The 14,891-nt window shown below is 48.4% G+C and overlaps 1 protein-coding gene across 1 annotated transcript in view; it reads right to left on the reverse strand.

Annotated features, from left to right (window-relative positions):
- The window catches only part of HSDL1 (hydroxysteroid dehydrogenase like 1), a 9,865-nt gene extending 7,376 nt beyond the window's left edge, over window positions 1–2,489 (reverse strand). Inside the window, exons 1-2 of the mRNA XM_007939135.1 lie at window positions 2,270–2,489; window positions 279–724 (exon numbers count right to left, since the gene is read on the reverse strand). Of these exons, the coding sequence (XP_007937326.1) occupies window positions 279–724; window positions 2,270–2,489 (666 nt within the window). The remainder of the gene's footprint in view (window positions 1–278; window positions 725–2,269) is intronic.
- Between the last annotated feature and the right edge of the window lie 12,402 nt (window positions 2,490–14,891).

The raw sequence follows: 14,891 nt of genomic DNA on the forward strand, positions 1-14,891 counted from the left end.
CAAGATTATCTTCTGTGTCTGTGTTAATTGGTTTCCCTTTTCTTTGTTGAAGAGGGTCTGTGCAATCCTTCTGCCTAGTCCGCCATCTTCGCTTAGTTTAGTTTTCAGGAAATTGAAAGACTATCCAGAAAATAAAAGACTCGGTTGCTAATATTTCAGGACAAAATACAGTACAAGCCATCGCGAGTTGCTGACAAAGTACTCAACAGTCTCATCTGACAACTGCAATAACTTCTCTACAGCATGACAATTTTATTTCCCAGTGATTCCCACATTACCTTAGAAGCAGAAAAGGCAGCCAGCTGGGGAGTGGGCTTGCAGCAGGAGCCGGAAGAGATGGTGACAATTGCACCTTTCTTTCTCTCCACCATTCCTGGTAACACGATGTGGACCATCACACTGGCCGCGGCCATGTTGACATTAATGATGTCCCAAAGCGTGTCCTCGGAGACCTGAGTGAAATACTGGGGGTAGGGGTAGAACGCAGCCACGTTGTTCACCAAGATGCCAACCTCTTTGTCTTTCAGGGCTTCTCGAATCAGGACGTAGATCTCACGGCCACTGCTGAAGTCTGCAACTATAACATCGGTTTCCACTCTGTAGGTGTCAGCTATGTCTTTAGCAACAACTTGCAACTTCTCTCTGTTCCGACTGATCAGGACAATATTGAGACCGTGGCTCGCGAGCTCTTCGGCATAGGCTTTTCCAATCCCATCAGTGGCACCTGCAACACAAGGTGGCAAGCAAGCATGCTCATTTCACAGGGTGACCTTCCCCATGGATCTGAAAGTCAAGTTCTCATGGAATCCAGACTTTCTGGAGCAATGGAAGCCAGACAGATCCCCACAATGAATCAATCCCGAGATACTCTTTAAACCATACACCAAAAATCCCCCCTGAAGTCTTCTTAAAACCAAACAGTATTGAGCTCAACCAGAGAGAATGTGAGCCTTGGGCACTGCGCTCTTCTAACTTCTCTCCAACGGGGCTCAAACTGACAACAGCAACTGGAAAGATCAGAGAGGAAACTAGAGGCCAGTGAGTTACGTCACTGGGGGAGAAAGAACGCAGAAAAGGAGGGGAGAGTGGTTATACAACTCAGAGAATATAATGATCAGTGTCACTGAGCTTACTTACACACAGAAACTGAATTGACGTGCGGTCTGTGTACATTCGCAACAACAAGAACAAACTGTTAAAAAAATAAAGGATCTGAAATAGCTCATTTCCATGTTTAATCAGAAAAACTGCACACTCCAAATATACTCAGCTTTAATGTGTACCAGTCAAGGACAACAATGCTGAATCGGTGAGATGAATGATGAAAACCAGCTGCCATCAGGTTGATGCCAACTCACAGCAGCCCGTGGGTGTCAGCAGAGGTGGCCCCGCACTTCTCGGGGGTGACCTTTCGGAAAGAGAGTACCAGGCCTTCCTCCCAAGGCTCCTCTGGCAGGACTGGCACCTCCAGCCTTCAGTCAGCAGCCAAGCATGTCGACCACGCGTACCACCCCGTGACTGACAGACACCCAGACAGACGAGCGCACCACCTAGTGACTGCCAGACGCTGGTGAAACATCTCCCAGATACCCAGAGAGATGACACGCGAAGAAGGTTTCACCTTCACCAAGCAAACAGGATGCCCAGGAGAGAGCTGCTTCCAAACTCGAATCTGGCAAGAACGTGTGCCAGGAGGTCCTTTCTGGGGAAACCACCATAACCTAAAATGATACCTGAAATTGGGGAAGCATTTCTGACGATGGTGGTGGTGTCCAAGGACAATCTCAAAACAGCAAAAAAGAGAAAAAGAAAAAGGGAGGGGCTGCAGTTGTTGTTGTTACGTGCCATCAAGTTGGACCCGACTCATAGCGACCCCTCCTTGGGTTTCTGAGGTGGAATCACTACAGAAGTAGATTGCCCCATCTTCCTTCCAAGGAGTGGCTGGTGGGTTTGAACCACCAGCCCTCTGGTTAGCAATCAGATGCCTTAGACACTACTCTACCAGAGAGGCTGGAGAGGACTGGGAATAGGAGGGGGCGGGACAAGGACAGTCACGGGGAAAACTGTTCCAACGATGAGGGCAGGAAGGCAACATGGGCACGACCACGACAGGAGCATTACGTTCTGTCTTCTCAATCACCCACTCCCGTAAAGACATCACATTATATCCCAAAGCTCTCTGAATAATGCATCGGACTCAAAACCCAACTTGAACAGAAAAGATGATTTTGGCTCTAAGCCAGGCGAGAACTGCCATGTCCTTTCTTACCACTGACGACAGCCCATCTCCCGTACTGCTTGATCAGGTCCGCTCTGCTCACCAGGCGAGGGATGAAATGCAGCCTGACGAGGCTGTAGAAGTCACAGACGACGGTGATGCTCTTTCTGGCCGTATACCAGGCTCCGACCAAAGCTAAGGCTTCCATATAGCAGTTGCAAGACCGGGCGATCTCCCTATACAACAGGTAGAAGCTGTCCACGGCGGCCATGGTGACAGCAACCTGGAGGCAAGGAAAAGAGAGGTGGTTTCCTTAGGGGGTTAAACGAGCACACAAGTTTGAGTTAAGGAAGGCAACGAGGGACATGGGAACCTGACATGATTCGGAATGCTAATATCAGAAACTTTACAAATGCCTGATTTTTAGATCCAAAACAAACACCAAACCTGGTGCCATCAAGTTGATTCTGACTCACAGCAACCCTACAGCGTAGAGTGGAACTGCCCCAGAGGTTTCCAAGGCTGAAATCTTTCTTTCTTTATTGGGGGGGTGGGGGTGAAACTTTACAGAGCAAATTCGTTGACTGCAATCCCCATAAGGTAACAGCTCTCTTCCCACTTCCTCCCTGTGGTTACCTTTTCCCTGCGTCCTTCTCTCCTATGTATTCCTGCCTTCTGAGGCATCTCCCTGGGAAATGCTGCCCTTCTGATCTCTCATAGTTGACTGTTCTAAGGAGTGCCTCTGCCTGGTGTAAATGTTCACCTTGTAAGCCTGTCTACTGTGTGACTGGAAACCAGAAAGGGAGTTCAATTCCAGGCCTGAAGAGTGACTCAGGACCATAGTCTTGGGAGTTTCACCAGGCTCTGTCAGACTAATACGCCTGGTCTTTTTTATGATTGAGTTTTGTTCCACATTTTTCTCCCATTCTATCCAGGATATCTGATACTGATTCCTTTCTGAGCAGTCAACAGTGGTAGCCGTACACCACCTAGTTCTAGTCTCAGGGTCCTGTAGGCTGAGGTTTGCATGGTCTACCTTGGACGGACTAACTGTTTCCATGGGTCTTTGATTTTCTTCACTGTTCTTTGCTCTGGATGAGGAGAGACCAACTGGTGCATCTTAGACAGCTGCTCAGAAGCTTTTAATATCCCAGTCGCTACTTAACACAGTAGGATGTTGCACAATGATTCTGTGTGGGTTAAGGCAACTGACCAAGACTGAAGTCTTCACAGATGTAGACTGCCACCTCTCTCTCCCTTCGGAACAGCTGGTAGGTTTGAACCCCCAATCTTTCGGTTAGCAGGCGAGCACTTAACCACTACACATCCCCCCCCCGGGGCTCCTCAGCTTGTAGGTCCAGTCAACTCATTATCCTATGACTGTAGCTTAGAAAGTGCTTTTCTTCCAAGGAGATTACTCAGCGTAACTACCATGAGTTACCAAATTCCTACTAAGATCCAACTCCTGTAGGCATGTTGTGAATACAGAGATAAACACAATATGCCGTGTGCCCTAAAGAAGCTGCTGGTTCCGTGTGTGACTGGCATGGACTACTTCATTCCCATCCCTGCAGCGGTATGTTCATCCTCAGCTGTATTTACCACCAGCAAGAGCAGAGGACCTGCCACGTGTGCAGAGACGAACAGAAGAAACAGGTACATTAAGACACGGCCTTACAGCTCACTTGAGGCCAAAACCAGCTTGAATAAATGGGAACCTAAATTTAAAATGTGCACTAAAAAGACCCCAAAGCAAGATCTCCCTTTAAATATTCTAAGAACCAAACAAAAGTTCAACTTAACAAGGAGAAAATGTCTGCCTTGAGCATTAAGCTCTTTTCAGATCTATCTACATGGGTCAAAGTGACAGCAGCCCCTGACACGATGAGACAAGAACCTCAGGAGGCAGTGAGTTCACGTTAACAAAGGAGGAACAAGTCAGACAGGAGGGTGAGAGCTGCACGGCTCGTGGAACGCAGCCAGCACCACCGCAACAGCGTACACATACAAACGGCTGACTTGGTGTTCTGCAGGGTATATTCTTCACAACAACACATAAACTAGTTTTTAAAAGAGAGATACCCCCAAAACTGAAGAAACGGTTTTCTCAAATGACCACAGAATGCCACGCCGCCACCTGACTGACTCCCTTTGTTACCTCTGCTTGGCTCCTGAAGATTAAGGAAAGTCCAGTACAGCTCAAACAAGCGTCCATGGAGTGCTTCCTGTGCTCCAAGTACAGTGACAGCAGATCGGATTCAGAGGTAAATTAAAGAACTATGCCAAGGTAAAGACGCAGACATGGGACAAAGTGATTAAATGTGCCTTATGAACTAGGTGTGCATTCGTGTGTGTGTGTGTGTGTGTGTCCAATTCCTGTTGAATCATTTCCAACTTGTAGTGACCCTATAGGACTGAGACTGAGTAGAACTGCCCCATATGGTGTCCAAGGCTGTAATTTTTTTCATTTGTTTACTTATGTTTTATTGATTATGCAAAAGTACTCAATTGTGTGAATCATAACAAATTATAGATAACATTGAGAAGAATGGGAATTCCAGAAGACTTAATTGTACTCATGAGGAACCTGTACATAGATCAATCAGGAGGCTGTCATTCACACAGAACAAGGGGATACTTCCTGGTTTAAAATTAGGAAGGGAGTGTGTCAGGGTGGCATCCTTTCACCATACTTACTCAATTTGTATGCTAAGCAAATACTCCAAGAAGGTGGATTGCATGAGGAAGAATGTGACATTAGGATTGGAGGAAGACTCAATGACAACCCGCAGTACACAGGTGACACAATTTTGCTTGCCAAAAGTGAAGATGACCTGAAGCACTTACTGATAAAGACCAAAGACTCCAGTCTGCAATATGTATTAAACAAACAAACAAACAAAAAACCTCACTGCCATTGAGTCAGTCCTGACTCATAGAGACCCCTCCTTGGGTTTCTGAGGCAGTATCTCTATGGAAGTAGATTGCCCAGTCTTCCTTCTGAGGAGTGGCTGGTGGGTTTGAACCACCAGCCTTCTGGTTAGCAGTCAAATGCAAGGCTGTAATTTTTATGGGGCAGTTCCACTGTTCTATAGGGTTACTATGAGTCAGAACTGACTCAATGGCAGTGGGTTTGGGTTTAACGTTTATGGACGCAGACTGCCTCATCCTTCCCCCATGAAGTGGCTGGTGGGTTCAAACCACCAACCTTTTCGTTAGCAGCCAGGTACTTAACCACTGTGCTACCAGGGCTCCTCATATGTGTGTATGTTTACATATGTGTATGTATATATACATAGACATACATGTCTGTGTGCACGTGTGCATGTGTAAAATCTATGTATATCTTTATATACATGCATACATATATATACATGTGTGTATGTATATACATATGTATAGTGTGTGTGTGTAAGCATGTACATGTACCCATAAATGTGCATATATGTATATACGCATGTCTACGTGTGCATGTGTGTATGTGTCTGTGCATGCATGTTCACATATATCTATGTGTGCATATATGTATGTGTGCATGCATGTATGTGTACGTGTGCGTAATATGTATGCATGTATGTGTAGGTATATACAAATGTACACTTACATATATCTGTATATACGTCCATATATGCATATACGTACGTGTATGTCTGTATATGTGTGTGTATATGTACATGTGCACATTTACATATATCTGTATACGTGCACATATGCATATATGTACATGTATGTATGTATGGGTATGTGTGCATACATATGTATATATACATGTACACCTGTACACTTACGTATACCTGTATATATGTGCATCTATGTATATACGTACATGTAAGCACATATATTTGTATGTGTATGCATGTATGGGTATGTATGCACATGTACGTGTATGTATGTCTATGTATCTCTGCTGTAATCAGAGACAACCCTGCCAAGGTAGACAGGCCAGGGCACAGGGCCCTGAAGCAGGACTGAGCAAGCACACCTTCATCCCAGACTCAAGAGAAGCTGCAGCCTGCTCCACCAACACACTATGGAGGAGAGACAGGATATCAGAAGGATCAGGACAAATGAAATTATGAGGAGCTGACCTACACCCTAACACGAGGAGGCCACATTTATTATGTAAAAGAAAGTTGATTTGAAGCCAAAAAAGATGAAATGTAAAACTTTCAGGAGTGTCTCCTCTTACAGAATCTCATTAAAATACGTACCAAAAAGCAGCCTTTAACTCAGACAGTACCCTACAACAACGCAAAAATGGACACGCCTTCAGGAAGAGTAAGTGAGTCCCCTCCTGCTCCACTGCAATGTCCTGAGTGCAACCAGACACAGGCTGGGGCAGCAGGCTCACCATGACCGCAGATGGTACACGCGGTCCAAACTACACACCAACAGAGCCCACCAAAGCAGTAGACAGAGAACTGACAGGTGCGTCTGCAGGGACTGCCACACATCCTCACGACAAGGAGAGAGCGCACACGCAGGGAGGCTTTCACACTGCTACCAGATCAGCAATGAGGCTGCTATGCATTCACGGATTCCTTAACCCAAGAAGTGTACCTCTCACGTAGCAACACAGAAAGGGGCTGAAGTTAGGCCGCCTTATCTCCTGTAGGTAAAATACTGAACCCTGGGGTTCTTTTCATAGAAATTCATCTCCCATAATTAAAAAAACACCAAACTTGATCGTGAAAAGAAAACACTGTCAATGCTGATTTAGCACATAAACATAAAAGCAGGAAGCAAATGCCCTTAGGGATACTGTTTCTTTGTGGAACAAACTGGCTGGGGTTTCCTATGGGGGGACCTCTGGAGTGAAGACAGCACTCTCCTCATCAAGTCCCCCAGGCAGCTGGCAGACGCTCCTCTGCTGCCAACTCCTCGGAAATCGCCCTCAAAGGGCAGCCCAGCGTCCCCAGAGCAGCCCTTCTCCTTTGCTCCTCACGAAAGCCTCTCAAGATTGTGAAGTACCAGGGACAGGGAGGTCCAGACTCCACCCACCCTTCCAGCCGCCCATGCTCTGCCCTCTCCACCAATCAACCCATCCCCAGGACTCAGGTGGACATGCCCACTGACCAGCTGGCTGTCAAGAGGGCTCAACAGCCTCTCAAAGAAATGATCGAAATACTCACTTCTTATAAGAAAGGACATACACGCCACAGTTCCATGCCAAACCATCATAAGGTGGGATTCCTGAGACACCTTTTTAAAAGTGTGCATGTATATGCCTCTTGTCAGGACTAATCAAATGCAAGGCTATGAGCGAACTAAATCCAGAAATAGTAGGGAGTCCCTGGGCGGCACAGACAGTTAGGCACTCAGCGGCTAACAGAAAGGTTGGCAGTTGGAGCCCACTGAGCAGCTCCATGGCACAGAGCACCTGTCCATCTGCTCCTGCAAAGGTGACAGACCAGCAAACCCTACGGGGCAGTCCTACTCTGTTGCATGAACTCACGAGGATTCAGAATCAACTCGATGGCACCTAGCGACAAAACATACCTCGCAGAGTGACCACACACTCATGGGAAGCTGTGTAAAGGGAACGTCTGCCCCCTCAAATGTATTTCTTCCCCAAGAATTTAGACACCCATGAAGTAAACCCCCTCACAACATGCAGGCAGCCATGCAGTGCCTCCTGTGCTCTGAGGACAGTGACAGCAGATAGGATTCAAGGCACTCAGTTGGTCTGCATTCAATGGCAGGAAGAAGGAGAGTCAGGGACAAGAAGGGGAAGTGGAATGTGTGGCTACCACTGCAGCCTCTGCCATGAGACCAGAACTGGATGGTGCCTGGCTACCATTCCTTAACATTCTGATCAAACATTCCATAGAAGAGCCCTGATCAAAAGAGGGAAAACGCAGAACAGAATCTCCTTCTCGTAGAATCCAGACTAGAGCCATGGAGACTGCACGCACCCTGAAACAACTGCCCTGAGTTAATCTTCAACCCTTAAACCAAAAATATCCCCAGAAGTATTTATAAAACCAAACAACAGTTTACCTTAACTAGTAACAATTACTTGCCTTGAGGATTATGCTCGGTTAGATACAGCTACATGGGATCAAAGTGACAACAGGAACTGGAACGATTAGACAGGAACCTTAGGGGACAGTGTGTCCATGACAGTGGGGGAGGAACAGCTCAGAACAGGAGGGTGGGAATGGTCACACAGCTCCCACAATGTCATCAGTGTCACTAAACTGGACGTGTGCAAACTGCTGACCTGGTGCATGTTTGGCTGTGTGTATCCCCAACAACAACAGCAAGACAACAAAACCCCAGCAGCAGGTGACTGACCACTGAGGGTTTCTCAGGCTCCAGGCTGCTGTTTCTCTCACCTTGTCTCTGCCAGCCCCGCCTGCGGTGTCTGCTGTTCCGTCTTGCACTTACAGCCAGCCTGGGAAGAGAGACCAACAAGAAACAAAGTTCCTTCCTTTTCCTTGTAGCTCAGCTGGAAAACAATACAGAAGTAAGGGACAAGCTTTTAAAAATTAAGAAAACAGGCAGGGTGACTACTACGGAACATTTCCATCAAAGATCCTATAAAAGAATCTTCCTCAATAGGGGAAAACACAAAACAGAATTTCCAATTGCCATGAAATCCAGACTTTCTAGAGCCACAGAGGCCGGACGAATCCCTGAAACTGATCAACAGCACTGAATTGTACCTGCAGAAACTGCTGAATTCATCCACGTTTTGCTGTGTATATTCTCAACAACAAAATTACAGAAATAAATAAATGAATAAAACTTCTTCCACAAGGAACCCCTATCTAGGTAGCAAAGTATTCATGGAACACAAGAGCCTCGTCTCAGAACACGGAACACATGGGCCAGGGGTGTGTGTGGTCAAGGTCCTCTCCTCCTGCAAGGCCCAGCTGGAAGGGGTGCCCTTTTCCTGCACCTCTTTTTCTTAAGGAACGTTTCATCAATGGACCAAAATTCATCCAAGTCAGCTCAGGGAAATGAGGCAAACTGCAAAGCCCAAGCAGAAGACCGGCAGGGTGGGTAGGACGGGACAGCAGCCACCCACCCGCGGCCTTGACCTTCTCACACTGGCATCCGTCCAGGGTTTCATCTTGGCCTCTCCCTCTCTGCAAAGCACCCTCTTCAGCTCCACCCGCAGAGTGTACCTGACCTTCAAACACCACTTCAGCCTGTGCTGGCATCTCCACTGCAGATCCTGGTGGGCTCTGGCTGGCCCACCTCAGCTCAGGTGCCACCCCGTGTCTAGTGAGCGGGGGGGCAGGTACAGGGAGGAGTGATTTGAGGCAGCCCCTTTGAGGCACTGAGTGGGGCAGAGGCTGCAGGAGTGGGGAAATTGGAGGACTCTCTAGTTGACCTGCACGCCCTCCTCCCACCATGTGCATGGCATTAGTACTGTCTTCATTTTGTACCAGCGCCTGCTGGCAGAGCTCCCCTAGGGCAGGGGCCAGTCCTGCTCCTCTCTGTTCCTCCAGCACCTTCCACGGAAGGAGCTCTGCAAACACTGGGTTGAGTCACAGTAGCCAGTCCCTTGCTGCAGTTCACAGGCCGAGCGTGTCCTGTTTCGCTCTCAGTCTTCACAAGGCAGAAACCACCTGACTCCCCATTTGGGTGGGGGCCACCTACATATTCCTCTGGCCCCTGAGGGAAACCGAAGCCGTGCGGACACAACCCTCCGTGCTCTGCTGCTCAGCCCAGCAGAGACAGGCACCGAGCACAGAGCTGACTGAAGCACAGAGCAGTGCTAGCACGCGGCTTCAACCCCATCCTGACCTTGGACTCCACCCCGCCGCCACCTTGTCAGCGGCCGTACGCTATGAAGTGTCAACATTACGATTCTACCACTGACAAACACCCTAAACGTAGACAATCAAGGCTAATCAGAGGAGGGCTGGTGGGATGGAAGGCCTGGCCCTCAGCTGGATGTACAGAACGTGATTCCCCCTTCCCTCGGAGGTAACGCAAGACGGAGGACGCAGGTTGCACTCACCAAACGCACTCAGGACCCGTAGACAAAGGCTGAAACAACATAGGCAAGGGGCCTAAAGCTGCAAGGCCCCTGGTCTGCAGGCAAGTCTGCACAGGAGCGATGAGGAAAACCAAACTACTGAACGGCAACGAAGGAGCCCTAGTGGAAGGAGCCCTGGAACGGTTAAGAGTTCAGCAACTAACTGAAAGTTCGGTGATTGGAACCCACCTAGCGGCTCCCCAGAAGAGACCCGGTGATCTGCTCCCGTAAAGTTTACAGCCTAGAAAACCCTAGTGGGCAGCTCTCCTCCGTCCCATGGGTCACTGTGAGTTGACAATTGACTCAACGGCCCCTAAAAACAACAGAACAGCAATGAAGAACACAACTCGACGTCAGCACTCGGGTGTCATCATGAATAAGCCGGGTTCCCTACCACACCGAGCACCCAGAACTCAGACAGGCACGGCCACTGCAGCAGTGGGGCGGCGACACTGTGGGCAGGGGTGGAACGTGTCTCGAAGTAGCAGCAAGACTCTGCCGGCAGACAAGGAAGGGGCTCCCCGGGCATCCCAAGCACAGGACGGTCAAAGGCCCCACCTGCTCAGGGGACGGTGAGAGTTCACGAGCGAGTCCAGCCGAGATGTGTGCGGAGTTGAGGATGGGCGTGAGGCCAGTGTGAGAGGCCCCTGGAATGGATCCTCAGGTGCCAAAGGAGGAAGCCTATCCTATTGCGCATGCTTCTGGAAGGTGATGGGCAGCAGTGGAGGGGCCGCTGCAACAGTGCAGGCGAGAGGTGACGGGGCATGCCCGAGTCTTCCCAGCCGGAGGTGGACAAGATTCATGCACTGAGGGCACAGGGGACTGTGTGACCCCCCCAGCTGCTCTTCACACCCCCACATCATCACACATTCATACTGAGATAGACCGTAAATGGGAAAGAATGGGGAACTATAAATCCATGACATCCTCTCTATCCTGTTCCAGCCCGTGTATCCATAATGGAAAATACTGGCTTTCTGATGAAAGAACACAGTCCTTCCCCCAGAGCCATGAAATTCCAAGGAAACTCATGGCCTTTCATTGAGCCACAGCTTTAAAGGCATTTATTACACCTGCCAAGATGTGGGCCAATATCCAGATGCACTGACCTTGTTTTGGGGTCTGGCTGGTTGTTTTCTGTGCCTTGAGGAGTTAAAAGTATTCGTGTATAACTGAGATATGCTAGTTCTTTAGGAAGCTGCAAAAAAAAAAAAAAAAACTATAGAATGCCCATCCCAGTACACTACACCTGTCAGAAAGCAGTAGACAACTTTGCTTTCTTGTCTCTGCAAAAAACTAACACCTCAGTGCACAAACGGAGAGAGAATCAAACGGAGGAGAAACGTCAATCAGACTGTGCCCAAACAGGAAGACAGGGGCAAGTCTTTAGGCGTCTTCTACTTCTACAGGGCAATATTCAGAAGGGCTGCACTCGGCACAAAAAGGCAACACGACAACAACAGTGTCATGGGAGACAAAGGATCAAAACTGCAAAGGGCCAAGTCACCTCCTCAAAGGACCACTGCTCTGGCCAGTAACACTATCCCGACCTGGCCTAGTAGGGCAGGAAGACCAAGAGAAGAACCTTTAAGAATCAGGAGTCAGGAGTTGCGGGAGAGGTCTGATCCCCAAGCCATCCACACGGCTGAGACCCGGGCTGAGACAAAGGCCAGAAAGCGGATGGGCCAGAGGGCCCTAAGTGAAGCAAGCACGACAGGAAAAGTCAGAGCACCAGCAAACGAGAGAGACAGCGTGGCCGGCTGGGGCCCTTCAGAGACGAGCAGGCCCTCATCCCTGGAGCCTGTGGTTCTGCTACTTTACAGGACAAAAAGGACGGTGCAGGTGGGAGACAACCCTGGTGCCCAAAAGGTGCTTGTCAGAGGGGGGAGGCAGGAGAGTCAAGGTCGGAGAAGGCAGTGTGCAGACAGAAGCAGAGGTCAGAGACGGAGAGAGATCTGAAGGTGTGACGCTGATGGAGGAAGGGGCCAGCAGCCACAGAATGCAGGTGCCACTAGAAGCTGCCAAAGGCAAGAGCAGATTCTCCCTGGAGGCCCAGGAGGAACAAGCCCTGCCCACACACTGACTCAGTCCGGTGAGACTCACGTCACTCTTCCGCCTCCAAGAATGTGACATAGTAAGTGTGTGTGGTTTCAGACCACTGCACAGGTCACCCTGACTTAGGCAGTGTTTGAAGTACAACGAACCCCACTTAGGACCATCTGTTTTTGTTCTGTACATCTTATTGTTGGTAATATGTACTCCATACGATATTAAAGTACGTAATTTGCTGATGTTATCATTCTCGGATATAATGTTCCCACCTCTAAAGACAAGTAAATATCAGATTTATGGATACTGAAAATAAAATACAATAATGGAAAAAAAGGCATTTGACTTATGTCAGAACTGACTTAAGAGGGAGTCACATAGGAACAGAACCCCATCGTCAGTCAGGGACTGGCTGGATGTGAGGCTATTTGTTGTAGCAGAAGTAACACACCGTCCAGTCGCTTCGGACTCATAGCACCCATCAAGGACAAAGCAGAACTGCCCGGAGGGCTTCCAAGGCCGTAATCTTTATGGAAGCAGACCGCCACCTCTTTCTGCCCCAGAACAGCTGGTCGTTTCAAACGCCAATCTTTCAGTGAGCAGCCGAGTGCTTAACCACTGTGCCACCAGTGCACCGTGAAACAGCAGTAGGGACCTAAAACCGAGGCTACAGAGAAGACAGTCTGGCTTTAGGAGGGTCAAGAGACAAGTTGGATACCATTGTCATCCACTTGGAAGGGGATCTGTGTAGGAGATGCTTGATAAAGAGGGAGAACAATGTGGAACAAAACTCAAAATCATTTGGAGGGAAAAAAAAAAAAAAGGTGGGGACCAGGTTTGCTAGTCCGATAGAGCCTGGTAGAACCACTGAGATTAGGGCCCCTAGCTGCCCTTCAGGCCTGGAATTGAACCCACACCTGTGGTTTCCAGCCAAACAAAGTACAGGCATGTGAGTTAAACATTTACCTCAAGTAGACACACGCCCTGGAGAGAACAATCATGGGAGAAGGAAGGGCTGCTTATGCACAGGGAGACAGCTCAGGGCGCAGAAGAGTATGGAGGGATGGACACTGGGAAGAGGTAACTATGGGGAGGAAGTGGGAGGGGAGCTGTTGCACTGTGGTAAACTGTGGTCAACGACATGAGACAAAGTATATGTGAACTGCTGTATGGAAAGTGAATTTGCTCTGTAAATCTTCACCCAAATCACAATTAAAAAAAAAAAAAAGAGAAGAGACAAGGTGGAAATCTTGCCACATCCCTTACAGTCAAATCCTTCACATGCAGCTGGAGCAGCAGGTGGCCTTGGAGGTGGCAGCGCTCATCAGCAGCTGGCACTAGCTAGCCTTCTAACGAGCCTCCAGGGCTAGCCTCTGTTCTCATCAAATGTTTTTTATAGGAATCTTACTTCTTCCGACAGAGTCTAAATGCAAACCTGCCTTCCCCTCAGTACTCCCACACCCTGCCTTTTCTTCCAAGAGCCGCCAAGTCCCACGTCCTCTGGAGGACTCAATCCCCGTGCTCCAAGGCAGACCCTGGGGACTGAAGACTTGAGGCCCATGAACTCCTTCCCTTGCAGGCTAGTGCCCGGATCTCGTCTGTGTTCCCCTCCGCCTCACTTACTCATCTGACACCTCTTCTTGCTACTGTTATGTGCCATCAAGTCGATTCAGACTCTAACAACCCCACGAGACAAAGCAGAAATGCTGCATAGGGTTTCTAGGCTGTGGTCTTTACAGGAGCAGGATGCCAGGCCTTTCTTCCACAGAGCTGCTGGGTGGGTTCAAACTGGCATTGCTTTTGGTTAGCAGCTGAGCACTTACCAGGGCTCCTCTTTTGATGCCTCCACATACTAATTGGGATTTTATTTACAAGTTTAATTTGTTTATATCTTGGTTCCCCAACTACAGCACAGGCCTCTTAAGGGCAGGAAATGTATCTGGCACTAATCCTTTTGTAATTTTTTTTTTAAAAAAAAAGGACAATCCCATTGTTAGGAATTGTGTCCTCCAAAAATTCTTCTTAGATGCCATCAAGTCAGAGTCAACTCATAGCAACCCTGTGTACAAGAGGACAAACCCCTGCCCCAGCCTGCACCATCTTCACAGTCTTTGATATGTCTGAGTACACTGTGGCAGCCACTGTGTCAATCCTCTCACTGAAGGGCTTCCTCTTCTTGGCTAACCCTCTATTTTACCAAGCATGATACCCTTCTCCAGGGACTGGTCCTTCCTGATAAAATTCCCAAATTACGTGAGACTAAGTCTCACTATCCTTGCTTCTAAGAAGTCTGGCTGTACTTCTTCCAGGACAGATTTGTTTGTTCTTCTGGCAGAATACATATTCAGTATTCTTCACCAACACTGCAATTCAAAGGCATCAGTGGCTTCTTCAGTCTTCCTTATTCACTGTCCAGCTTTCACATGTCTATGAGGCAAATGAAAATACCATGGCTTGGGTCCGGCGGACCTTAGTCCTCAAGGGTCATCTTTGCTTTTCAATATTTTAAAGAGACTTTTTGCCGTAGATTTGCCCAAAGAAATAGGTCTCTCTTTTTTTTTTTTTGAATGTATGCAATAGTATTTGCCTTTATTGTCTGTGCCTCTGGTGCACCTCTGTGTCTTCCTTTGC

Source organism: Orycteropus afer, unplaced genomic scaffold (genome assembly GCF_000298275.1).
Source record: "Orycteropus afer afer isolate SDZICR_OR568_19922 unplaced genomic scaffold, OryAfe1.0 scaffold00057, whole genome shotgun sequence".
NCBI classification, from domain to species: Eukaryota; Metazoa; Chordata; class Mammalia; order Tubulidentata; family Orycteropodidae; genus Orycteropus; species Orycteropus afer.